At 42.7% G+C, this 26,557-nt stretch overlaps 1 protein-coding gene across 1 annotated transcript in view; it reads right to left on the bottom strand.

The window, feature by feature from the left end:
* Positions 1 to 26,557, bottom strand: part of prdx1 (peroxiredoxin 1) — a 29,773-nt gene that overhangs the window by 1,040 nt on the left and 2,176 nt on the right. Inside the window, exons 2-5 of the mRNA XM_033028688.1 lie at positions 21,450 to 21,566; positions 17,198 to 17,351; positions 14,215 to 14,337; positions 12,912 to 13,042 (exon numbers count right to left, since the gene is read on the bottom strand). Coding sequence (XP_032884579.1) covers positions 12,912 to 13,042; positions 14,215 to 14,337; positions 17,198 to 17,351; positions 21,450 to 21,555 — 514 coding nt within the window. The 5' untranslated portion in view covers positions 21,556 to 21,566. The remainder of the gene's footprint in view (positions 1 to 12,911; positions 13,043 to 14,214; positions 14,338 to 17,197; positions 17,352 to 21,449; positions 21,567 to 26,557) is intronic.

Below are 26,557 nucleotides of genomic sequence, written 5' to 3'. Positions count from 1 at the left end.
GATCTGGACAAAGAACAAGAACAGCACAGCGCATCAGCCCACAATGTCAGTGCCAAACATGATATCAAATCAAAGCAATCTCCACCTGCATGTCAGCCACATCCCCCAGATCCACATGCCCATCCAAAATCCTCCCAAAACGCCTTCATGAGAGAAAATGAACAAACTAAAGATTAATCCAAACTAACATGAACAAAAAATTCCAAAGAAACAAACAATGCTTAGAAACTTTAAGTTTCTTCTGTGGTTACAAAGCAGTGGTACAAACTTCGCAGTGAGGAGATTAAATCTTGCATTTTAGAAAATCACGTTATAAAAACTGTTTCAAAGGAGAAAAGAGAGTTAGGGGCATGAGAGTTTCAGAGTCGTAATAGCAAAGTTAATTTCCAGGCAGAATTTTCAAAAATAAAATGTCTTTCTATTGGTTCTATCAGTATTTTTTTTATATAACTGCAGGCTAAAAATACTAAAGGCTCTATATGGCACTATTTAATAATGTCCCTGCAAATGTCAACAGAAGCAATTGCTTGTCTATTTCAATTGCAATCCATTGTAAAAAAACAGCAGCTTTGTTCTTAAGAGACGGTCTGATTACTATGAGGAAGTTACATGGAAAGTTTTTTTAAACCTCTAATGTATTCATACATATTCATGTATATATTAATGAGTTGGTGTTCAATATAAGCAGGGAATGTTGGGTAATAAACCTCTCGTGATTCAGGCAACCTGCGTGTAAGTTATTATTCATTCTGCCGTCCGGAATATAACAAAATTGACTGTTCATTTATCAATAGTTTAGTTCGAAAATCCTTGCCTTGGCTGGTTGTAGGCTTATTGATGTTGGTTGCATAAATGGTGTACAATCCAAGTTCATTCCCATCTGGGTTCACCTCCAAGTTGTCGCTTGATTCCCGCAGATTGTTGGTTTCCTGTTTTAAGCTTGGCCCGGACATGCTGAGGCGATATGGCCCTTCTTCTGGCAGTTATAGCACTTGGCCATTTTGAACAGACAAAATTGGCGACGAGGATGGGATAGTTTGTGAACTTATCCATTAAATACAGTGCAGGACTGTTTTGCAACATGCAGTATTGTTTAACATTTTAAACAGTAAATACGGAGTTGTGTCGCAATTGTTTGTGAACTGGACACAATAGGCCGCAGATCCTTCTATACAGGGGACTATAGTTAAAAACAGCAACTGGACAAATTGTTGTGTTTACGTGGCAAGATACCGTCCTTGGGATTGTATAAGATTTTTTTTTTGTCGAGTTCCTCAAGCTGAATAGCCTTTGTACAGCTAAATTTTAGGTGAATTGGTATATCAGAACAGACAACAAATCGGGTTTTTGAACACACTTTAAAAAATGAGCGACAAGATGGCGGAGTCCACGGGCTACATCGGAAACCTTGGCACTTTTGACAAGAGTAGAGAGCCGTTCAGCTCCTATATGGAGAGAGCGAACATGTTTTTCACGGCAAACAACATAATGGAGATTAGTGGTGAAGGAGAGATAGTGACTGAAACAACTAAGGCCGTTTGCGAACGCAAGAACGGAGATCGGTCCTGAATTGTACAGCACACTTGTGAATCTCCTTGCGCCCATAAAGGCAAAAGACGTGCCATTCAATGACATTATGAAGAAGTTGGAGGAGCACTTCAACCCAAAGCCTCTGGAAATTGCAGAATTTTATAAATTCGGCCCTAGAAACCAGAAGCACAATGAGACAATAAATGACATTGTTGCCTTGAAAAACTTAACTTTGCAATGTCACTTTGAACCCAACTACGCGACAGATTTGTTTGTGGTCCGGTGGATGTGGTATACTTGGACTTCCAAAAGGCTTTTGACAAGGTGCCACATAAGAGACTATTGCTAAAAATAAAAAATTGTGGGATTGGGGGTAATATATTAGCATGGGTAGAGGATTGGCTAACGAATAGGAAGCAGAGAGTGGGGATAAATGGTTCATACTCGGGATGGCAACCGGTAACTAGCGGGGTTCCGCAAGGGTCGGTGCTGGGACCCCAGTTGTTCACAATTTATATAAATGATTTGGAGGAGGGAACCAAGTGTAATATATCAAAATTTGCGGACGATACGAAAATGGGAGGGAAAGTAGGGGATGAGGAGGATAGGAAGAGTCTGCAAAAGGATATAGATAAGCTAGGTGAGTGGGCAACAACTTGGCAGATGAAATTTAATACTAATAAATGTGAAGTCATTCACTTTGGGGAAAAAATGATAGGGCAAGTTATTTTCTAAATGAGGAGGAGCTGCGTTGTAATGCAACGCAAAGGGATCTAGGGGTATTAGTACATGAATCACTAAAAGTCAGTATGCAGGTGCAGCAAGCAATCAGGAAGGCCAATGGAGTTTTGGCCTTTATTGCTAGGGGGATTGAGTATAAAAACACGGAGGTCTTGCTGCAGCTGTACACGGTATTAGTGAGACCACATTTGGAATACTGTGTACAGTTCTGGGGTCCATACTTAAGAAAGGATGTACTAGCCCTGGAGGCAGTGCAGCGAAGGTTTACAAGATTAATTCCTGCAATGAGGGGATTGACATATGAGGAAAGGTTAAGTAAGCTGGGACTCTACTCTTTGGAGTTTAGAAGAATGAGAGGCGATCTCATTGAAACGTATAAGATCGTAAGGGGCCTTGATCGGGTGGATGCACCGAAGATGTTCCCAATGATCGGGGAGGCTAGAACTAGGGGACATAGTTGCAGAGTGAGGGGGGGCTCTTTTAAAACTGAGATGAGGAAGAACTTCTTCACCCAGAGGGTGGTTAGTTTGTGGAATTCACTGCCCCAGGGAGCAGTGGAAGCAGAAACGTTAAATATATTTAAGTCAAAAATAGATGTTTTTTTAGCTGCCAAGGGGATAAGGGGCTACGGGGAGAGGGCAGGGATATGGACCTAGGTATGGTTAGTATAGTAGACCTGAGTGATCTCCTGGACAAGTGTCGATCGCCTGGATTGGGGTCGGAGAGGAATTTCCCGGATTTTTTTCCCGAATTGGACCTGGGTTTTTATCCGGTTTTTTGCCTCCCCCAGGAGATCACGCGGTTCTTGGGGTGGAGAGGGGTGATAGCGGTATAAAGGGGAGGGTAGTGTCTTGTGTTCTGTGTCTTGTGTCTACTGTTTGTGGGTAAGTGTGTCTGTTTAGTGTTCAGCCATGAGTGAATGGCGGTGCGGGCTCGACGGACCTGGTGGTCTACTCTCGCACCTACTTTCTATGATTCTATGATTCTATGATGAACAAATTCAGTCCAAACTCATGAACACTCCAGATTTTACATTTGAGAAAGCATGCATGATTGCTACCACAATGGAGATGGCATCAAAGAATGCTCGCGAGTTTAGTCCACCACGAACTGCAGTGGCCGTTTAGTCACAAGGCAGTGCCTATAACCAAACCAAGAGGCGCTAAAACAAAACCAAAGTATGGAGGAGAGCTGAGTTCAGCCAGTTGTTATCGTTGCAATGATAATCACTCATCCCAATTCAAAATGGCCAAGTGCTACAATTGCCAGAAGAAAGGCCATATCGCCTCAACATGTCGGGCCAAGCTTAAAACAGGAAACCAACAATCTGCGGGAATCAAGCGACAACACCAGAGAGGAGTTCACAACTTGAAGCCAGATGGGAATGAACTTGGGTTGTACACCATTTATGCAACCAACATCGATAAGCCTACAACCAGCCAAGGGAAGGGTTTTCGAATTAAAATATTGATAAATTAACAGTTAATCGATATGTGTATTGACACGGCAGCAGATTGTTCGGTCATGAGCAAAGACCTGTCCGAAACAAAGTTCCCACAGATACCATTGTTTGAGAGTAAGGTCAAGCTGAGAACCTACTCGGGTGAAGTTTTGGAGACATGTGGACAAATGAAGTGTAAAGTTCAGCATAATGGTCAGTCAGTAACACAGCAATCATAGTGGCCAGCTACAGAAATAAACCAACCCTCCTTGGATAGGATTGGCTGAGGAGAACAGAGTTAGACTGGAAGAAAATTTTCAGCGTCGATTTGTGCAAATCACGTCTTGAAAACGTCATAAGCAAACATGCAAACATTTTTGCTGACAGTTACACGGGAATAACAGGGTACTCTGCACACATTCGACTTAAGCAAGATGTGAGACCGGTACCATATGCACTAAAGCAACAAGTGGAGGACGAACACGACAGGTTAGAGCGGAATGGAGTACTCGTGAAGACAGGCCAGAGTAACTGGGCAACACCAATTGTGGCCTTACCCAAAGCCGACAAAACTGTTCGACTATGTGGTGACTACAAAGTCACAATCACCCAAGCCGTTGATGACGAACAATATCCGTTACCAACCTCGCAAGATCTGTACGCAGAACTTAGCGGGGCAAGTCTTCACCAAACTGAATTTGTCTCACGCTTAAGCCCAACTCAATGTCGACAAGGAAAGTCAGCAGTACTTGACTATCAACACACATAAGGGCTTATATTCATATACAAAGCTGTCCTATGGTGTGAAATTCTTCCCGAAAATTTTCCAGTCATGGTCAAAATGTTACAAGGCATACCGCACTGTGCGTGCAACCAGGATGACCTACTGACATTCACAGAGGATGACCTACTGATATTCCTTGTTCACTACGATACGACACGCGATATGAAACTTGCTTGAATTGAATTGAATTTATTAGGGACAGTGCATATTAATAAACATTTGCATGTAATATGCAAGATTGTAGCCAGTAGCTAATTTCCATCTTTAGTCCCACACAAGATAAACACATCCCAAACAAGGTAAAAACAAAAGACAAAAACAAAAACAAAACAAACAATATGGTTTAGCCTGCAGTCATAACATAGAATAAATAACAAACACTCAACACAGTTTAAAGTCCCAAAGTAATTGTCTCTTCCCTCCTTGCTTTCCCTCTGCGCTGAGGCAATCCAAGCCTCCGATGTTATGACCCCGCCGGGTGATGGTAGGTAAGTCCCGCAGGCTGAATCCGAGCTCCGCAAACGGGCCGGTTCAAACTCCGCGGCCCGGGGCGGTCGAAGCTGCCGTCCTCCAGTCCAGCGGACGCAGCTGTAGTTGCGGGAGCTCTGGAAAACAGAACTCGAGCTCCCGATGATGTCGTCCACTGGCCCACTGGCCCGCGGCCGAGCCTCCAAAGTCGGGTCGGAAGTTGTGCCGCACCGCAACCACAGCCCCGAAGTCGGCCCGTGATGGTGTCCCAGCGCTGCACCGCCGCCGAAGCTGTAGTCCTGGCCGGTCACGGCAGGAAACGCCACTCCAGTCTCGATGGTAGGCCGCGGAAGAAGCAGCTTGGAGGGAAGCCGCCTCTCCGACCAGGCAGGGATTAGGAAATAAAGTTTCCTCCTTCCCCTCCCCCCACCCACCACATAAAAGACCTCCAACTAACATTTGTTTTTTTTAACAGGACCAAAAATAAAAAAGAGTGAAAGGGCGGACTGCGGGCAAAGCAGCCATACACAATGGCGCCCCACTCCTGCAGTCCGCCATTCTCTCTCGTGATCCAGGCAACCTACATGTAAGTTGTTATTCATTCTGCCGTCCGGAATATAACAAAACCAAAACATTTATTTTCTGCTATCTATTTCCAAAGTAATTTTTAAGTGGTTTCCTAGTTCTCAATCAAAATCACATCGTTCCCAAATTCATCAATCACTTTATATCCATTCATGTGATGAAAACGAGCATTAAAGCAGAACCACCTGTATTGGAATTTGCAAGAGCAAAGCTGCCAATATGGCTTACACTTGCTCCTACAAGTCAGACCCATTGCAAAATTTACATAAAGCTTAAGTTCAACTTACAGCCTCTATTTCTCTACCCCTTCTGCACTCAAAGTTACATACACCCCCAGTAAAAGGATCAGAAAACAAATCATTTTATTCAATGTATTATTGAAGGAACATAAGAAAATAGTTGGTAAAGGCCACAGGCCTGTCCCATTCCTGCAGTTTTCTACATCCCTTCTGTGCCAGATCCTAAAGCTCTCAATTCCTCAATCTTTCAAATATTTATCAATCTCAATCTTAAATATTTCTTCTGATTTAGCCTTCACCATATTCTGGAACAGAGAATTCCAGACATTCGCTGACGTCAGAAATTAAATTTCTGCGCACCTCAATTTAAAATAACTGGCCCCTTATCTTTAACCATATACGATAAACGATTCATCCCCGGAGGGAAATTGGTCTGCGACAGTCACAACACACAAAAAAATTAAAAGTGAAAACAAAAGTAAAAGCCAAGCAGCTGTTGGCTGGCTGCCGTGTACACTGCGCCTTCACCGGAACAAATGAATAAACACAGACTTATTCCCTGGGCAGAGGATTCTAAACTATAGTGCCCCCCCCCCCCTCCCTCCAGGACCCCCTTTGTTCTTCCACCGTCCTTCACGGCGGTCCCCTCCACGCTGAGTCCTCCATTGTTCTTCATGGTGGCCCCCCCATGTCGGGTCCCCATTGTCTTCCCCTCCCCCGTCACGTTCATCAACCGCGAGGCCCCACCGCTGTTGAGTTTCCGCTGCCGCCGCCGAGGCTCCCATTACCGTCGCTGATCACGCTCCTTCGGCCCACCCAGGCCTCGCCACCCGGCTTCACTGCAGTTTCCTAGGAGGCCTGTGGGGTGAGTCGGGACAACCGGGGCACGTTCCTGTCTTTGGTCGTCGGCGACGCGGTTGTTCGGCGGGTGGATCGGGCCCGTACGGCTCCTCGAGGGTATTACAAACATATTACAAACCGGGGATATTACAATCATATACCCTTGTTTGGAACTTTCAGACGAGGGAAAACATTGTAACATCTACTCTATCAAGTCCCCTTATCTCTGAATAAGGTCACTCCTTATGCTACTAAAGTTCAAGGAATATAGACACAAACGATCTATCCCCTATTGATAGGTCAACTCTCTCATCCCAGAAATTAGCCCGGTGAATCTCCTTTAAACATTAACGAAACAGACCCCATGAACCACAATGTCTGCAACAAGCATGATGCCAATTGAAACAGAACATCTGCAGGTGGTCTATATTTCAGAGGTCTCTACCTGCACCTGAGTCTGCCTAAATGCCTTTTAAACATTGCTATTGTATCTACTTCCACCACCTCCTTTGGTAGCACATTCCAGATATCTACATTCTGTGGTAAAAAAACCTGCCTCGCAAGACTTTTAACGTCTGCCTCTCATCTTACAGCTATGCTCACTGATATTTTACTTTTCCATTCTGGGAAATAGCCTCTGTCTACACCTTTTTTATTTTACCTACTATTAATTTTACCTACTATTAAGTCGCCCTTCAGCCTCCAATGCTGCAGAGAAAACAACCCAGGTTTATCCAATCTCTCTTCATAACTAACTTTCCAATCTAGATAACATCCTTTGAACCTCTTCTGAATGCTTTCCAAAGCCCCCACATGCTTCTTGTAATGTAGCAGCTGGAACTTCATACAGCTGTAACATGACTTCCAAACTTTCATACTTAAAACACTGACTGATGAAAGTAAGCATGCCATTTCCCTTCTTTACCAGCCTCTTTACTTTTGTTGCCACTTTCAGGGAGCTCTGAACTTGTACTCCAGGTTGCTCTCTCTGCATTAATGGTTCTCAGAGTACTGTAATTTACTAAATACTTTCCTCTTAAATTTGATGTCCCTAATGCCACATCTCAAACTTGTCCGGATTAAACTCCATCTGCCATCTCTCTGCCCACATTTCCAACTGGTCTATATCTTGCTGAACATTTTGACAACCTTCCCCACTATCCATTATTTCACCAATTTTTGCTTTGTCTGGAAACTTACCAATGAGCCCATCTATATTTTTGATTGAATCATTATACAAACAGAGGTGCCAGTATTGCTCTTGCCGAACATCATTGGTAATCCACCTGCAGTCAAAATAATACTCCACCCACACCACTGGCCAAGCCAATTGTGAATCTACCAAGTATCTACGGACCCCACGTGCCTTAATTTTCTGGATCTGCCTATCAGGAAGGATGTTGCCAAAACCTTTACTAAAGTGCATATAAATAACATCCACTGCTCTAACCTCGTCTTTGTCAGTTCCTCAAAGTACCCAATCAAGTTCGTAATACATGACCTCGCTGCACAAAGCCATGCTGTCTATCCTGAAAAAGTCTATGATTTTCCAGATGAGAGTAGATCCTTTCCCCAAGAATCTTCTCTAATAATTTTCGACCATTGATGTAAGGCTCATCGTCTAAAATGTCCTGGTTTGTCTCTAGATTCATAGAGTTAAACAGCTCAGAAACAAGCCCTTTGACCCTACTCATCCTTGCCAACCAAGTTGCCTACCAGAGGTAGTCCCATTTACCTGCATTTGGCCCACATCCCTCTAAACCAGGGATCGGCAACCTAACTCGAAATAATCCGGCCCAGAGACTTTCTTCATCTCCGGTACTTCCTGGGCCCGAGGAGGCCTGTGCTGGTGGCCACAATGGCGGAGCCTAGCGCTGACAGAAACGTCACCCATTTCTTCTCTCCAGAGTCGTTGCCTGTCTGCAGCATTTTGCGTTTATTCACAAGGTCTCTTTGTATTTTTGTGGAATATAGACCCCGTGGAGGCATTGTATGGAATCATATAACTGGTTTGGACTGATGGTGGGATGGGAGAGGTGAAGTGTCTGCTGTCCATATGCTTTCTGTAAGAGCAGTCGTTTACTGCCATTGTTTATGTATCTTACCAAATCACATATAAAAAACACGATTAAAGCTCCTTCTACATAAATTATACATAAATTGTACAAGACAGTGAAAAGAAACGTACTGTGGAATGAAATCAAAACATTAGATCAAACAGCCCAAACTCCAGTGCAATCCGTTCCACCTTAATCCCTTTGCCCGCGATGATTTTGAACCAAATCTCCTCTCAGCTTTTGATACCGCATATTTTGCATAGTGCAAATACTGCATAGTGTCCTCGAAGGGGCGGGATCTATGTGAACACGTGATTTGATGCCTGCCATCCGGGGCGGGATCCATGTGTACACGTGATCGGCCCGCCATCTGCTCACAGACATGCGCCCTATGCAGAACAAGGTTGCAGACCCCTGCTCTAAACCATGTACCTGTCCAAATCTTATAATTGCACCCACCTTAATCACTTCCTTTGGCAGCATTCCACATAACCACCAATCTCTAACTTAATCACTATTACACAGTGTATCAAAATTGATACAAATCCTATTTGTTGGACCGAAAACACTGGTATGATGTTTTTGCCTCCAAAATATGCAGGAATAATACAAAGATGGTAGCATCGCCCTGCTAACTAGTGTCAACTTGTGAAAGTTAAGATGTAAACATTTCTTTCTTCCACGCCTATCTCTGGCCACATGTTTAAATATTACAAGTCATAACCAAAAATCTGCTGCTACGCAGATATAGTTTTCTTAATTTAGCACTAATGATGACTTTGTAACCAATTTCAACAGCAATGGCAAATGCCTATTACGTAATTGGCAATAAATGATGTTTTTATCGTCAATAAATTAATTTCTAAAATTATGTATATTTTGCCTTTTATTAAATTAGATTAGATTAGATTAAACTTTATTAATCCCCTTATTCAGGGGAAATTCAGATGTCCTTGCAGCACACTAATAAAAATACAACATAGTATTCAAAAAGAAGTTCAACACAAAAACATCCCCCCACAGTGGTTCCCACTGTGGGAGAAGGCACAAAGTCCAGTCCCCATCCTCTTGTCCACCCAGTCGGGCCTATTGAAGCCTCCACAGTCGCCGCCACGGTGCCCGATGTTCTCGCCGGGTGATGGTACACCGGCGTCGGGAGAACCCCAGCGGCTTGGGGTGCCAGGAACGACCGCCTTCCCACCGGAGACCGCGGCTTCCAAGCCAACAGACCGCGCCGGTCGGAGCTCCACACACTGGCGATCTCAACGAGAGATCCCAGGCTCCGAGATGTAACGTTCAGCGTCGCAGCTGGCCGCTCCACAGAACCGCCGCTCCACAATGTTCTTATCGGCGGTCCCAGCATACTGGAGTTCCAGCGCGGCGACCCAGGAAAGGCATCGCCCGCTCCGCAATAGCGCTCCAGCGCTGCACCGCCGCCAAAGCCGATGTTCTGCGCCGCCGCCAAAGCCGATGTTCTGCGCCGCCGCCAAAGCCGATGTTCTGGCCAGGTCCCCTCAGGGAAACGTCACTCCAGGACCCGCTGGTAGGCCGCAAGGACAGGTCGAAGTCGCTGCTCGGAGGAAGGCAACCCCTCCGACCAGGTAGGGACTCGAAAAGCAGTTTCCCCCTTCCCCCCCACCACACATAAAAAGATTAGGCCCCCTGACTGCACACTCAACGTACTAAAAACAATAAAAAAGAAGGGGAAAAAAAACGGACAGCTGCAGGACAGGCAGCCGTTCAGGACAGCGCCTTCTCCGGATAACTAAAGCAGTTATTCCCAGGTGTTTCTGTACTCTGACTGAATATACTGTAAAACTGTACAATCCATAATTAACTTATCAGTATTCATAAGTGATTGTACACAACCAATTCATTTTCAACACATGCATTTAAAAATAAAAATCTGATTAAATAGGAACGATAAAAAATTTCTAACAACTTAAATTACTGTCTGCACCAATTTTAATTAATAACAAGTAGCTGGCCGCATTTAACTAGCTAGTCAATAGACAATAGACAATAGGTGCAGGAGCAGGCCATTTGGCCATTCAAGCCAGCACTGCCATTCAATGTGTTCATGGCTAATCATCCCCAATCAGTATCCCGTTCCTGCCTTCTCCCCATATCCCGATTCCGCTATTTTTAAGAGCCCTATCTAGCTCTCTCTTGAAAGCATCCAGGGAACCTGCCTCCACTGCCCTCTGAGGCAGAGAATTCCACAGACTCACCACTCTCTGTGACAGACTCACCACTCTCTGTCACTAGTCATGTTAAGAGGACACAGACATTGGATATTTGAGCCCCAAATTTCCTGCACTACTTTTACTAGGATATCTGTGTAATATGGAAGACAGAAATCTCAAGAGATGTGATTGGGGAAGGGAACCAGCAAAAAAAATCATAAATTCATTGTTCGTAAGTTCCAGGAACAGAATGAGGCCATTTGGCATATGAGGTCTACCCGCCATTCAATCATGGCTGATCTATATTTTCCTCTCAACCCCATTCTTACGCCTTCTCCCCATAATCCGACACTCATACTAAGAATGTGTCAATCTCCGCCTTAAAAATATCCATTGACTTTGCCTCCACAGCCGTCAGTGATAATGAATTCCAGATTCAGTACCCTCTGACTAAAGAAATTCATCCTCATCTCCTTTCTAAAGGTACGTCCTTTTATTCTGCGGCAATGGCCGATGGATTTGATTATCTCCCACTAGTCACTCTCCCACTAGCCTGAAGAAGGTTCTCGACCCGAAACGTCACCCATTCCTTCTCTCCAGAAATGCTTTTTGTGCCTCCCTTCAGTGTAAACATTCAGCATTCTGTGTCTACCTTGAGTGTAAACATCCTCTCCACATTCACTCTATGCAGGCCTTACACTATTCGATAAGTTTCAATGATTTCCCCCTTCATCCTTCTAAACTCCAGCGAGTACAGTCTCAGTGCCTGTAAACGCTCATCCTATGCCAGCACATCCCTCTTCAATGCCAGCACAACCTTCCTCAGATATGGGTGCAAAACTGCTCACAATGCTCTAAATGCGGTCTGACCAGTGCCTTATAATTGCCTTCAACAATGCAATCCACTATATTGAAATGAAAATGAGAGAAATACATGGTGTTGTAATTTTGCAGCCGAGTTGGCCACGTTGAGAAGATGGGATCGAAAGAAAGAGGAAGATGGAATGTGAAATTGTCAATTTTGGTTATGCACCTAATTGCAAAGTAATTGTAAACTAATTAATTGCATTCAGCAACAATTGGAAAATGACATTAACGGAGAAGGCGGCACAAGGATTAAAAAAATAATAATGTTACGTGACAATGAACTGGAAATTATAACTAAACAAACATTGTTAATTACTTGATGTGATCCAGGCGCAGCAGCAATAGACTGATTTAAAGCTCTTCAGAACCAATGGATCTTTTGGAAGTCTCCAAATAATCTCTATCAATAGCAAGGTTCACCAATTACTGGACTGCTTTTAATACAACAGTCAATATTTGAAACCAAATTTTAACCCATGACAAGCATGGTATCAGTGTACCATTTCCAGACTTGAACACAGAATAATTTTAAACCCCATGTCGCTGTAGCATAAGCCAGGCCATCAGAAGGGGGTCTCGACTCGAAACATCACCCATTCCTTCTTGCCAGAGATGCTGCCTGTCCCGCTGAGTTACTCCAGCATTTTGTTTCTATCAGAGGAACTGTAGTCCCATCATTAAAATGTCAGCATACTGCTAAAAGATTCTGATAATACAGCAGAATTGAAGCATGCACACAAACATAAGCCTTTAAAAAACAAAACAAATTCTGGCCTAAAATGTCTTCTCCATTAGAAAGGCGCATGAACTTGCAGTGCATGGCAAACTTATATGTTGTATGCAAGGATCTGCAGCAGCAAAATTCTATTGTACACAAAACAAAATACATTGTGTTCAATAGAAAGGTACTGTGCACTTAACTGGCAGGTCAAGGACCTCTAAAGTTCAGAGGCTCCTGCATGAGTGGCCCGTGTCACACAATATACACGTTAGTGCCATGTAAAGTCTTTCTACACTCAGAGAACCTGCAAGCAAATCACAAACCTTACATTACATTTTTTTTTAAATCCAGATGATTTTAAGAACTAATTTTACCAATAAAATTCTAGCAAATAGCACATCGAAACATTAGTCTATCTTTTACAATATTCATATATGGTAAACATGCATTACCTTCTCCATGTTCATCTGTAAATTGGAATGCTTGAACCAACCTCATAACTTCATCCACTGAACGTCCAACAGGCAAATCATTGATCATGATCTGACGCAATATACCAGCACCATCAATGATGAACAAACCTCTGGGGGGGAACAAGATTTCCCATTCTTAAGGAACAACCAATATAAGTACAATCAAATCCTAAAAGCTGGAAACGGACTTTACAAAATTTTAGTTTACCAGTTCAGAAAATGCTTTTACAAACAAACCTAAAATTTTCTATAGCACAATTTTTAATAAAGAGTTAATAGAATGACGAGAGATTATACATTTACTTATATCTTACATTTGAATAAATTTCCTGGAGATCACAGATGCTAGAATAAACTGCAATGCTTAAAATATAAAAGAAAATTCAATACTAGAGTACAGATGTTCAAAAGACATAAACAGCAGAAATCAAGGAACGATATTACCCTCTGAGAAAAAGGTCACATTTCATTACTTTTGCAATATGACTGAACAATTAACACAAGCCAGATTTAATTGGATGTAGTTTCAGCAACCAGCTTTCTCAGCATATTTGCCAATTTACTTTTAGACTAGAGATACTGTAAAGCACGGAAACAGACCCTTTGGCCCACTGAGGATGTTCTATCCTACAGGTTAGGGACAATTTTAACCTAAGCCAATTAACCTACAAACCTGCACATCTTTGGAGTGTGGGAGGAAACTGAGGCACTTGGAGTAAACCCATGCATTCATAGGCAGAACGTAAAAACTCCGTATGGACAGCACTTGTAGTCAGGATCAAACCCGGGTCTCTGGAGCTATAAGGAAGTAACTCTACTGCTGCACCACTGTAAATCTGGTAAATGCCTTTTGTTCCCACTAATCTGCACCATGTGAAGGAAAGAGGAGGATAGCTGACCGTGTCAAAAAATGCCTTTTCAGACAAGCTCTCATAGCCCAGAAATTCTGCTGAAACCAATCCTGCTTCCTTTCATATAAGGCTGTGTATTTACCTATACAAAAAGCTCTGACTTCAATTACCTTGACTCAAGCAAATGTGCATTAATGGAGTAATCTAGGCACATGTTTTAAATATACAGTGATTCTTAAACAAAAATTCCACTACAAAACTATTCTTCAACACCACCAGGAAAGGCAAATATCAATTAATTTTGCAGAGCTATTTTTGAGATGAACAAGTTTATAGCTTTTAGCTTTTAATTTATGCATTATTATACATTATTAATTCTTCAGTTTTACCCAATATTTATTCATCTTGTATTCCCATACCCAGCTACTGACCTGAAAGCAATTCCTTCATCCTCCTTTAAGATACCATAATCTATGCAGATTGTGTGACGAAGATCTGATACTAAAGGGATTTTTGTTGGACCAAGTCCTCCTTGCTTTCTTGGGGTGTTGATCCTATAAAATACAAAACAAATTTAATTATATTTAAAAACACTATGTAAAATGATCTTAAAAGCACATAAACAATTTTGAGGGAGATTTATTTGGTTAAAAATATTTATTCTTCATCTCTATTTTAATGATCACTTAATTAAAGGGTGCCAAAGAAATTTACCAGAATGTCTTGAGGGATCAAGGATTTTAGTCATGAGGACAGAGACCATAGGTGCTGGTATCTTGAGCAAAGTACAAAGTGCGGGAAGAACTCAGAAGATGAAGTGATATCTGTGAACGTACAGTATGATTGTTGATTTCTCTCATTTAACTCCTGCATTCCATCCCCCACGCTAGTCATCCTACTAGTCCCACTGTTCGCATCCTTGTATCCCCCTTGTTAGCACATCTTCCCCAGCCAACAGTGGGCCATTATCACCCTTCCAGAGGTCATCTGATACCGGCCTTGATTTGTTCTGGCCTTTTCTCGCCTGCAGCTTCCTCCTCCCCTCCACCTCCATCCTTCAGTCTAAAGAAGGGTTCTGACCCAAAATGTCACCTATTCCTTTTCTCCATTGAAGCTGCCTGACCCGCTCAGTTACTCCAGCATTTTGTGTCTATCTTCTGTGAAAGGAAATGGACTAACAACATTTTAGTTCATTAATGGGGGTTTTGTTGACATTGAATACATTAAAGAATAACGTTATAAATGTGGAACAGGACATAAGGTCGTCAGGGAATAGGAGCAGAATTAGGTCATTCGGCCCATCAAGCTAATCCGCCATTCAAACATGCTGCTCGATCTCTTCCTCCTCACCCCATTTCCTCACTCCATTTTCCCACCTTCATCTCATAACCTTTGAAACCCATACCAATCAGCAATCTATCTATCTCTGCCTTAAAAATATCAATTGGCTTGGCCTCCACAGCCTTCTGTGGCAAAGAATTCCACAGATTTACCACCCTCTGACTAAATAAATTCTTCCTCCCTAAAGGAACGTCCTTTATTCTGAGGCTATGACCTCTGGTCCGAGACTCTCCCACTAGTGGAAACGTTCTCCACATCCATTCTATCCAGGCCTTTCTCACATCTTTGAGAATAAGTGAATTGGTGTTGTTGTAGTGAGAGAACACGTTTGCATTAAGTATGCCAACAGGCCCATCTCACCAGGTGTGCGGCTGTTGCAGGGTTTTCAGAGCATGGGGATGGATGTAGCTGGAACTGGAGAGTAGGAATGAGGCACATATGCAGCTAGGATCAGAATAAGTGACTGAAAAGAAGCGCAGAGGGAAGCGGTGACAAGGGACAGTTGTACTTGAGCCCCACGCATACGTGCATGCCTGTTATAAAAAGTGCGCACATCCTAGATGGCAACTCACTATGATCACACAACAATGCCTGGTCATCTTTGCTATTAGACCAAGATCTCACTCAGTGATGCCCGTGTTATAGCTGGAGTGCAACTTTAAATGCACATTTAAGGAAACCATGAATAACTCCCACTGTAATATGAAGCCTACCACTTAGAATGACATGACCCTCATGGATAATGTCATAAGCAACAAACATGATCACAGCTTTCATAGCTAAATAACTCAAATGGGTTTACATCAATATAGCCACACTGAGTGAGACATGTTATCGCTTTAAGTTGGAGCGGCCTCGTCGTTCACATGCCGGACACCAGACTTGTGAAGCAGACATTCTATTGCAACCTCTGCTGTCACAAGAAATTCCCAGGCAGACAAAGAAAAAGATTTAATGATGTGGTCAAGACTTCCTTGAAGAAGAGCAACATTCCCACAGACTCCATGGAATTTCTATGGAGCCATGATTGCTTTGTGCTGAAGAAACTTTGTGGATGGCAGAGAGAACCTCAATGCCATTAATTGGGAGCACACAGAAATCCTGCACAAGCTGTGCTTCACTTCATAAAATACCCATGCAGCCATCCCTTCGGCCAAGTCCTGTCTCGTGTGTAAAAGAGTGTAGTTTCTATACCGGCCTCACTAGCCACCACAGAACCCACAAAATGGAGTGAACACAAATGATCTCAGTACCAAGCAACTGTCTACAGAAGATGCAAAAATGATGAGGAACGCAGTACCATTTGAATATACCTATGATCCTGGTGAATCTGAAATGTTGGAATCCAAATTGAATATGTTAAAGCTGAAAACATTTGCAGAGTAGTGATAGAGCTGTAGAAATGAATTTTGGTCAACAGTTTAACAATCGACGGAAGGGAAATAGAAATCATCAAGAGTGAACGCATTAAAAAAAAGACAGATGAAAATCCTTCCAGAGAAAGAAACAAAAATTTTGTCAACATGTGCATTCCTGTGAGAACTGACAGTGATTTCAATAGTAGTTGCAGTAAAAAAAACTGGAAGCATTCAGCAGGCCCAGCTGCTTCAGTGGGAGAAAGAACTAGAGGCAACATTTTAGGTCAAGGACTCTTCATGAGAACTGAAAAAGTGGAAAGTGTACTTTAAGTTTTAGCTTTCTGCCCTGCTCCTAGAATTAAACCAAGAATTAAACCAAGCAACAATGCGCTTCTTGCTTGCCTATTAACTGGGCCAACATTGTATGTTTTGTCATTTATGATTATGTACAATAATAATGATTGTAAACATTTTCTTTATGTCAATAACTTACACTATCTTACATTGTAATAAAATCAATTTTTTATGCTGCTGGTTTTTTTTAGAAAATTGAGATTGTGGTTTTCATTTCTATTTTCATTCATCTACAATCATTACATTATGAACAAACCCAGATGGAAAAATAACACAAATTTATATTTCTAGGTTATTTTGAAAATGGCAATTTAAACACTAGAAAATTGGTCAAAAAAAGGATAGAAGTAGCATTACATACCAAGCTAAATGAGCAAAATGAGAATCTGTAGAAGCAGCAATTATTTCACAGTTAACCTTGTTGAAATCGTCCACACGATCGCTAAAAGCAATAATCTCAGTTGGACACACATAGGAGAAATCAAGTGGGTAGAAAAAGAAGACTACATATTTGCCTGTGGAGAAAATGAACAAATTAATTCATAAATACCCTGGCCTGCAGTCAAAGATTTTGTTATTGTTCAGGCAGACTGGTACTAAAGCAAAGGCTTCAGTATATTCCATTTAGTTTCTAAAAATATGTTCCATCAACATGCTCCATTTAATGTATTTTCTTTAAAAAACTGCACGTAAAGGGGAAGATCCCAGAATCAATTTCTCTTAATGTGCTCAACTTGCCTAATTTTTGGGGCATTCTGTTCAGGTTTAAATTATATAGCAATGGTCTAACACAGTAATTGGTTCATGGAAAAAAGTTCAAAATGCCCTGAAAACACTTGGTCTATGGTGAGCTTGGTTCGTAAGATGCTATTAGGCAAACAAGAAGTGTTGTGTATTGCATGCACTGGCTTCCATTTCAATTCTTGATAAGGTTAATGAATTTCCTCCAGCACCATAACCATCTTGAACACGTTCCTGCATTTGTCTCATGTTTTAGTTGATTTTCCTGAGATCAAATAGATTTCTGACAATTGTGGGGTCAGTGCAAGAAAATTACCAAAATAAAAGATCACCCATCCTATTGAATAACGGAGCAGGTATGAAGAGCTAGTTGGACTACTCCTATTTCTATTACTTGTATTTTCTCTTTTTGTGTTTTAATTTTTTTTTATGCTAACCCTTTTTATCCATGACCTATAGGGAGCTATTGCATTCTCCAAGTCTATAGGGATGTATTAAGAAGTTCAAAAGAATCCATTAATAGGGTATTAGACTTGAGTACAAGGTTATGTAGATGGCATTTTTATGGACATCTTGAGTCTTCAAACAATAACTTAACCCATAAGGTTATTCGTTAATTTTGCAGAAATACCCAACAAGAATCATCAATTGTAGTACATCAACAGACTATTATATGCAGCATAGTATGCTATCTGCACATTCAGGAAAAAGGTAGTAGTAGAGAAAGAAAGAGAAGTGATAGAGAGATAGAGTAATAAAAGGTTGTGGTCTATGTCCAGAAACCGGACACTTAGCTACTGTATAATTTAGACCAAAGCAGTGTTCGTTCTCTGTTTAGCAGACATAAAAGAAAGCAGTTGTTTAAGAAGGAACTGCAGATGCTGGAAAATCGACGGTATACAAAAATGCTAGAGAAACTGGCGAGTGCAGCAGCATCTATGGAGCGAAGGAAATAGGCAACGTTTCGGGCCGAAACCCTTCTTCAGAGTGATGGGGGGTGGGGGTGGGGGCGGGGAGAAGAAAGGAAAAAGGAGGACGAGCCCGAGGGCTGAGGGAGAGATAGGAAGGGGAGGAGGAGGAGGCGGGGAGAAGAAAGGAAAAAGGAGGGTTCTCCCAATTTTGTTAGACCTTGCTGTCTCCTCCCCTTCCTATCTCTCCCTCAGCCCTCGGGCTCCTCCTCCTTTTTCCTTTCTTCTCCGTCTCTCTTCTCCTTTTCAGTCTGAAGAAGGGTTTCGGCCCGAAACTGCCTATTTCCTTCCCTCCATAGATGCTGCTGCACCCACTGAGTTTCTCCAGCATTTTTGTATAAAAGAAAGCAGCACTGCACAAGCAACCAGCAACACTGAAAATTAAATCTGGTCATATTGTTTGTAATACCCAATTTTGTACAAACCCCCCCCCCCCCCCCCCCCATATTTTTGACATTACTACAGTGAACAAACTTTTGTAGCATTTAAATGACCGTTAAGCATTTTAGGATGACCTGAGATTACATAAGCATGTGCTAGTCCAAATCTCCTTTGATGTTAGCCATGAAGATTTGGTTGAATAAAATAATTTCCATACCAGTAATTGTTGCACGCAATGCCTGAAATAATACCCTCCAGCAGAATTACAATTTCTAAGTTAGTACAGTATCATCTGCACAAAATTGTGTGCAACCCTAAGTGCTGGATTCTTATTCAGTTATAGCCAAATGGCAGCGAGCCAACCGGAAGTGGTGGCGCTGTTGAACAGCTGCGGCTCGCCTGCAGTCCGTCTGTTTTTACTTTTTGTTGTTGTTTTTTTGTCTTGTTTTAGTTAAATTTTAGTGTATTAGGTTGTGTTATGGGTGGGGGGGGGGGGGTGAAACATTTTTTTATGTCTCTTCCTTTGGGGGGAATGCGACTTTTTCTTGTCGTATCCCCCTTCTCTGCCTCCGTCTGCGCTGAGGCCTAATGGCGGAGCTGGCGGTCTCCAACTGCGACCAACCTCGAGGCTCCGGAGGCAGAGCCAGCCAGGACTTACAACGCGAGGCTGGCCGAATTCGGGGCTGAGGCGGCGGCAGCCCGACTCACTGATGCGGCGTTCCAGCTTTCGGCAGCGGCCCGACTCGGAACTGATGCTGCGGTACTCGGAGCTGAGGCAGCAGTGGCCCGACTCGCTGAGGCGGCGTTCCAGCTTTCGGCAGCGGCCCGACTCGGAACTGAGGCTGCGGGACTCGGAGCTGAGGCGGCGGTACTCGGAGCTGAGGCAGCAGTGGCCCGACTCGCTGAGGCGGCGTTCCAGCTTTCGGCAGCGGCCCGACTCGGAGCTGAGGCTGTGGCGGGCCGACTCGGAGCTGAGGCTGTGACGGGCCGACTCGGAGCGGAGACGGCGTTCCGGCTTTCGGTAGAGGCGACATCACTACGGAGGTCCGCTGGACTGGAGGGCGGCATCTTCGGCCTGGATCGCCTCAGCGCAGAGTGAGAACAAGGAGGGAAGAGACAGAGACTAAGACTTTTGCCTCCATCACAGTGAGGAGGTGCTTGGTGAACTCACTGTGGTGGATGTTAATTTGTGTTTATTGTATGTTTTGTTATTTATTATTATTGTGTATGACTGCAGGCAACGAAATTTCGTTCAGACCGAAAGGTCTGAATGACAATAAATGAATCAAATCAAATCAAATCAAATAATCATCATTGATGCACATTTCACCAATGCAATTACAGGACCTGTTAATTAAAAAGGGCACAAACCTTTAGTGCATTTTTTTGAATAGAGCATCCAACTCTTAGATGTGCTGAAACATAAATTTAGTATTTCCTGTAGCTAATTAAATTCAGGAGGGAATGCCATGATAAGTCAGGGCAGGTTGTCATATGAACCTGAGGATTGGATAATATCAGCTATCAATTTGTTTATACTGAAAACTTTGGGAATGCTTTCACATACGCAAAGACATATCTAGGATGGTGGCTAGAATAAACATAGCACCTCAAATAAGTCCGTTCTTGAAAATGTTGTGACTTTATGAAGTAGTCTTCAACAGCAGCATCACCTAACATACAAAATGAGGGGCATCCTTCCTTGTTTTAGGATGATGAGGCAGTACACAGACTAACATGCAGAAAAATTAAGGCTTTAGCAAAAAAAAATATATATATTAAAGAATAAATAATGCCCAACAAATATAAAGTTACACCTATAGCAATATACGTAAAATGAATCACAATATATTTACCATCGAGAGCATCCTTACCAACTGCATCACAGTATGGTATGACAACTGCTCTGTCTCCGACCGGAAGGCATTGCAGAGGGTGGTGAAAATTGCCCAACGCATCACCGGTTCCTCGCTCCCCTCCATTGAGTCTGTCCAAAGCAAGCGTTGCCTGCGGAGGGCGCTCAGCATCGCCAAGGACTGCTCTCACCCCAACCATGGACTGTTTACCCTCCTACCATCCGGGAGGCGCTACAGGTCTCTCCGTTGCCGAACCAGCAGGTCCAGGAACAGCTTCTTCCCGGCGGCTGTCACTCTACTCAACAACGTACCTCGGTGACTGCCAATCACCCCCCCCCCCCCCCCACTTATTATTATTTATTCAAATCATTTGCTATGTCGCTCTTCCAGGGAGATGCTAAATGCATTTTGTTGTCTCTGTACTGTACACTGACAATGACAATTAAAATTGAATCTGAATATGAATATGAAAAACAAGCAATTTAAGATGCAAAAAGACCACACTTACTCAGCAAATGCTCAATTCTTTTCAATATGGGCGTGATATTACTAAATGTGTGAAATTCAATGCAAGATAGTTTCTCTTAAATAAATTCAACATATTGCCAAGATGATATTCTGTCATTCTCTAAAATATACTTTCAGTAAACTCTATCATTGTTCTTACCTCTGTATTTAGATAGCTTAAGTTGTTCAAATTGTCCATTAGGCATCACAGCAGTGGCATCAAAATCAGGAGCCAATTTTCCAATTACAGCTTTTCCAGCAGTCATTCTGAATCAATCTAAAAAATAATTGAATACATACGTAGATTGTCCTATATTCTGCCAGATTTTTGACACCTTTATCTCATATGTGGACTTTAGCCAACAATTTCCTTTACACATAAAGGCATGGATTAAAATACTGTAGCAGCGCTATGCAATAGAATCTCAAACCCTGGGACGTTTAGTCTTGTTGTGCAGAAAATATGGACCAGATCTTCCTGCTACAAACCCATTATGTCCAATGAATAAAAGGTAGTCCAGGACATATACATTGACATGTTCTGTCTGAGTGTATACTTGATTCAATTAATTTGTATAATGATGTACAGTTGAGAGTACAGAAGTGTAAATATATTGAGTGAATTATGGGTGATATGTTCAAATAAGAAATTAAACATATTAGAATAACATTTAATTAAATTCAAATTAATACAATGCAGTTTAAGTGTGAACCCATGTAAACTACTGTCTCATCACAAGATATATTTTAAAGTATTTTTGTTTCTACCAATATGAATCCAGAGTAAACAAAATCTGCTGGATGAACACAAGCAGCATAAGTGGGCAAAGGGAAGGTTGATGTTTTGTTTATAACTGAGGACTGAGAGTGGAGGAAGATAAAAAGGTGAGAGAGAAGGATAAGATGAGGCTGATGGGAGATGTGGAATCAGATGAGGTCGGGGATAGAAACATAGAAAATAGGTGCAGGAGTAGGCCATTCGGCCCTTCGAGCCTGCACCACCATTCAATATGATCATGGCTGATCATCCAACTCAGTATCCCATCCCTGCCTTTTCTCCATACCCCCTGATCCCTTTAGCCACAAGGGCCACATCTAACTCCCTCTTAAATATAGCCAATGAACTGGCCTCAGCTACCTTCTGTGGCAGAGAATTCCACAGATTCACCACTCTCTGTGTAAAAAATGATTTTCTCATCTCGGTCCTAAAAGACTTCCCTCTTATCTTTAAACTGTGACCCCTAGTTCTGGACTTCCCCAACATCGGGAATAATCTTCCTGCATCTAGCCTGTCCAACCCCTTAATAATTTTGTAAGTTTCTATAAGATCCCCCCTCAATCTTCTAAATTCTAACGTGTACAAGCCGAGTCTATCCAGTCTTTTTTCATATGAAAGTCCTGCCATCCCAGGAATCAGTCTGGTGAACCTTCTCTGTACTCCCTCTATGGCAAGAATGTCCTTCCTCAGATTAGGAGACCAAAACTGTACGCAATACTCCAGGTGTGGTCTCACCAAAACCCTGTACAACTGCAGTAGAACCTCCCTGCTCTTATACTCAAATCCTTTTGCTATGAATGCTAACATACCATTTGCTTTCTTCACTGCCTGCTACACCTGCATGCCTACATTCAATGACTGGTGTACCATGCCACCCAGGTCTCGTTGCATCTCCCCTTTTCCTAATCGGCCACCATTCAGATAATAGTCTACTTTCCTGTTTTTGCCACCAAAGTGGATAACCTCACATTTATCCACATTATACTGCATCTGCCATGCATTTGCCCACTCCCCTAACCTATCCAAATCACCTTGCAGCCTCCTAGCATCCTCCTCACAGCTAACACTGCCCCCCAGCTTCGTGTCATCCGCAAACTTGGAGATGTTGCATTCAATTCCCTCATCCAGATCATTTATATTGTAAATAGCTGGGGTCCCAGCACTGAGCCTTGCGGTACCCCACTAGTCACTGCCTGCCATTCTGAAAAGGACCCGTTTACTCCTACTCTTTGCTTCCTGTCTGCAAGCCAGTTCTCTATCCACATCAATCCTGAACCCCTAATACCGTCTGCTTTAAGTTTGCATACTAATCTCTTATGTGTGACCTTGTCGAAAGCCTTCTGAAAGTCCAGATATAACATATCCACTGGTTCTCCCTTATCCACTCTACTAGTTACATCCTCGAAAAATTCTATAAGATTCGTCAGACATGATTTACCTTTCATAAATCTATGCTGACTTTGTCCAATGAATTCACCACTTTCCAAATGTGCTGCTATCCCATCTTTAATAACTGACTCCAGAATTTACCCCACCACCGTTAGACTAACTGGTCTGTAATTCCCTGTTTTCTCTCTCCCTCCCTTTTTAAAAAGTGAGATGATGTGTAGGTGGAACTAGATTGGGGTGGGGAGACTTAGAGAAGGAAGGTGGGTGATGAGTAGAAACAGATGAGAAGCGAAAGGGCAAAATATCCCAATGAAAGTTGCATAATGTTGTTTTTCAATTGAATTGAATTGAATAAATTTTATTAACCAAATATGTATACATACAAGGAATTTGCCTTGGAGCTTTGCTCGCAAGTAACAACACGATATACAGTAGACAATTAAAAATAAAACATTATAATTTAAACATGTGAAGAATGAAATAAAATACCAGAGCACAAAGAGGCTACAGACTTTTGGCTGTTGAGTAGAGCTACTGCTCGTGGGGAAAAAAGCTGTTTTTATGCCTGGCTGTGGCGGCTTTGACGGTCTGGAGTCTCCTTCCAGAGGGAAGTGCTTCAAAGAGTTCGTGGCCAGGGTGAGAGAGGTCAGAGGTGATCCTACCCGCTTTCTTCCTGGCCCTTGCAGTGTACAGTTCGTCGATGGGGGGGGGGGGGGGGGTGGAAGGTTGCAGCCAACAACCTTCTCGGCTGATCGAATGATGCGCTGCAGCCTCCGAATGTTATGCTTGGTGGCTGAGCCAAACCAGACCATGATGGAGAAGGTGAGGTTAGACTCTATGATGGCGGTATAAAACTGGATCATCGTTGCCTGTGGCAGATTGTGTTTTCTCAGCGGACGCAGGAAATACAGTACATCCTTTGCTGGGCCTTTTTGATTGTGGAGTCGATGGTGGCTTCCCATTTAAGGTCCCTGGAGATAATGGTTCCAAGGAACTTAAATTACTCCACAGATGTGACTGTGGTGTTGTTGATGGTGAGTGGCGGGGAGGGGGGAGCTCTCCTAAAGTCTACAATCAATTCCACTGTCTTAAGAGCATTGAGCTCCAGGTTGTTGCAATGGCAACAGGACGCCAGCTGTGTCACTTCCTGTCTGTAGGCAGATTCCTCCCCATACTGGATCAGTCGTTATGTCGTCTGCAAACTTGAGAAGCTTGACAGAGGAGTCTGCGAAGGTGCAGTAGTTGGTGTTGAGAGTAAAGGAGAGGGGCGAGTACGCAGCCTTGCGGTACTCCTATGCTGAGGGTCTGAGATGATCTTTCCCAGCCTCACATGCTGCTTCCTGTCTGTCAGGAAGTTGATGATCCACTGACAGAGGGGATCAGGCACAGTCAACTGGGAGAGTGAACAGTACAGGGAGCATTCATTAGACTGAATAATACTTTAAGGCTAAGTTAAAAACTTCAGAATGAAAAAGCAGGAAAATATCAGACACAGGACACTTCTGAAACGGTATTGAGATTATATTTTAAAAGTGGTTCATCCTGGAAACAATTTTTTGTCATGCTTAAGCATTCCACTTAAGATAACATTGGATTCCAGTTCCAAGAGTTACCCATTCTTGAAGCTGCCTTCTTTCAAAATTCTCATTAAGGTTTAGGTTTATTATTGTCATGTGTTCTGAGAAACAGTGAACAAAGGAAGAGGACTGACTGAACTTTGTTGCCTTCCACCACAGTGATGAATGCTGAGGTGGATGTTTATGTTGCATTCTATTGTTTATTGTGTGTTCTTTATTCGGCTGTCTCGCTGCATGGCAAATTCATTTCACTGTACCTTAGTTGGCACGTGTGAGATACAATTGTATTGTATTGAATGGATCGACTGGGCTTGTTTCGCTGGAATTTAGGATGAGAGGGCATCTTATAGAAACATATTAAATTCTTAGAGGATTGGACAGGGTAGATGCAGGAAAAATGTTCCCGATGTTGGGGGAGTCCAGAACCAAAGGTCACAGTTTAAGAATAAGGACTGAGATGAGGAAAATCTTTTTCACTCAGAGTTGTGAGTCTGTGGAATTCTCTGCCACAGAAGGTAGTGGAGGCCAATTCACTGGATGTTTTCATGAGATAGTTAGGTTTAGCTCTAAGGGCTAAGGGAATCAAGGGATATGGGGAAAAAGATGGAACGGGGACTGATTTTGGATGATCAGCCATGATCACATTGAATCGGCGGTGCAGGCTCGAAGGGCCGAATGGCCTACTCCTGCACCTATTTTCTATGTTTCTATGAATGGCAGTGCTGGCTTGGAGGGCCAAATGGCCTACTCCTGCACCTATTTTCTATGTGAATACTTTGAGAAAGTAAATAGCAGGATAGATAAAGTGAATGTTGTTTACCTAGAATTTCAGAAAGCCTTTGGTAAGCTACCACATGTGAGGCTGTTAAAGAAGATGAGAGCCCATGGTGTCAAAGGGAAGATACTAGCGCAGATAGCAGGTTGGCTGAATGGCAGAAGGCAAAGAGTGGCAATAAAGGGGGCTTTTTCTGGTTGGCTGCCAGACAGAGTTCCGCAGGGATCGGTGCTGGGGCTGCTAATCTTCAAGTTGTTCATCAATGATTTGGATGAAATCAAATGAAAGGGAATTGATGGTTTTGTGGCCAAGTTTGCAAATGATACGAAGATAGGTGGAGGGAGATGTACAATGTGGAGGAAGCAGGGAGTCTACAGACAGGTTGGGAGAGTGAGCAAAGTGGCAGATGGAATACAGCATAGCAAAGTGTGCAGTCATGCAATTTGGTAGTAGGAATAAAGGCATAAACTATTTACCCTAATGACATACACTCATCTCTGGAACACCTACATCTACATCAGACTCCTATTTATTGATTACGGCTCTTTCGTTTCATAAGTCATTAGAGTAAAATTAGGCCATTTGGCCCATCAAGTGTACTCCACCATTCAATTGAGGCTAATCAATCTTTCCCTCTCAACCCCTCTCCTGCCTTCTCCCAGTAACCTTTGATACCCTTACTAATCAAAAACCTGTCAATCTCCGCTTTAAAAATATCTAATGACTTGGCCACAGACATTTGTGGCAAT

The sequence above is a fragment of the Amblyraja radiata genome, chromosome 10, assembly GCF_010909765.2.
Source record: "Amblyraja radiata isolate CabotCenter1 chromosome 10, sAmbRad1.1.pri, whole genome shotgun sequence".
NCBI lineage: Eukaryota > Metazoa > Chordata > Chondrichthyes > Rajiformes > Rajidae > Amblyraja > Amblyraja radiata.
This window is presented reverse-complemented; position numbering and strand designations above follow the sequence as displayed.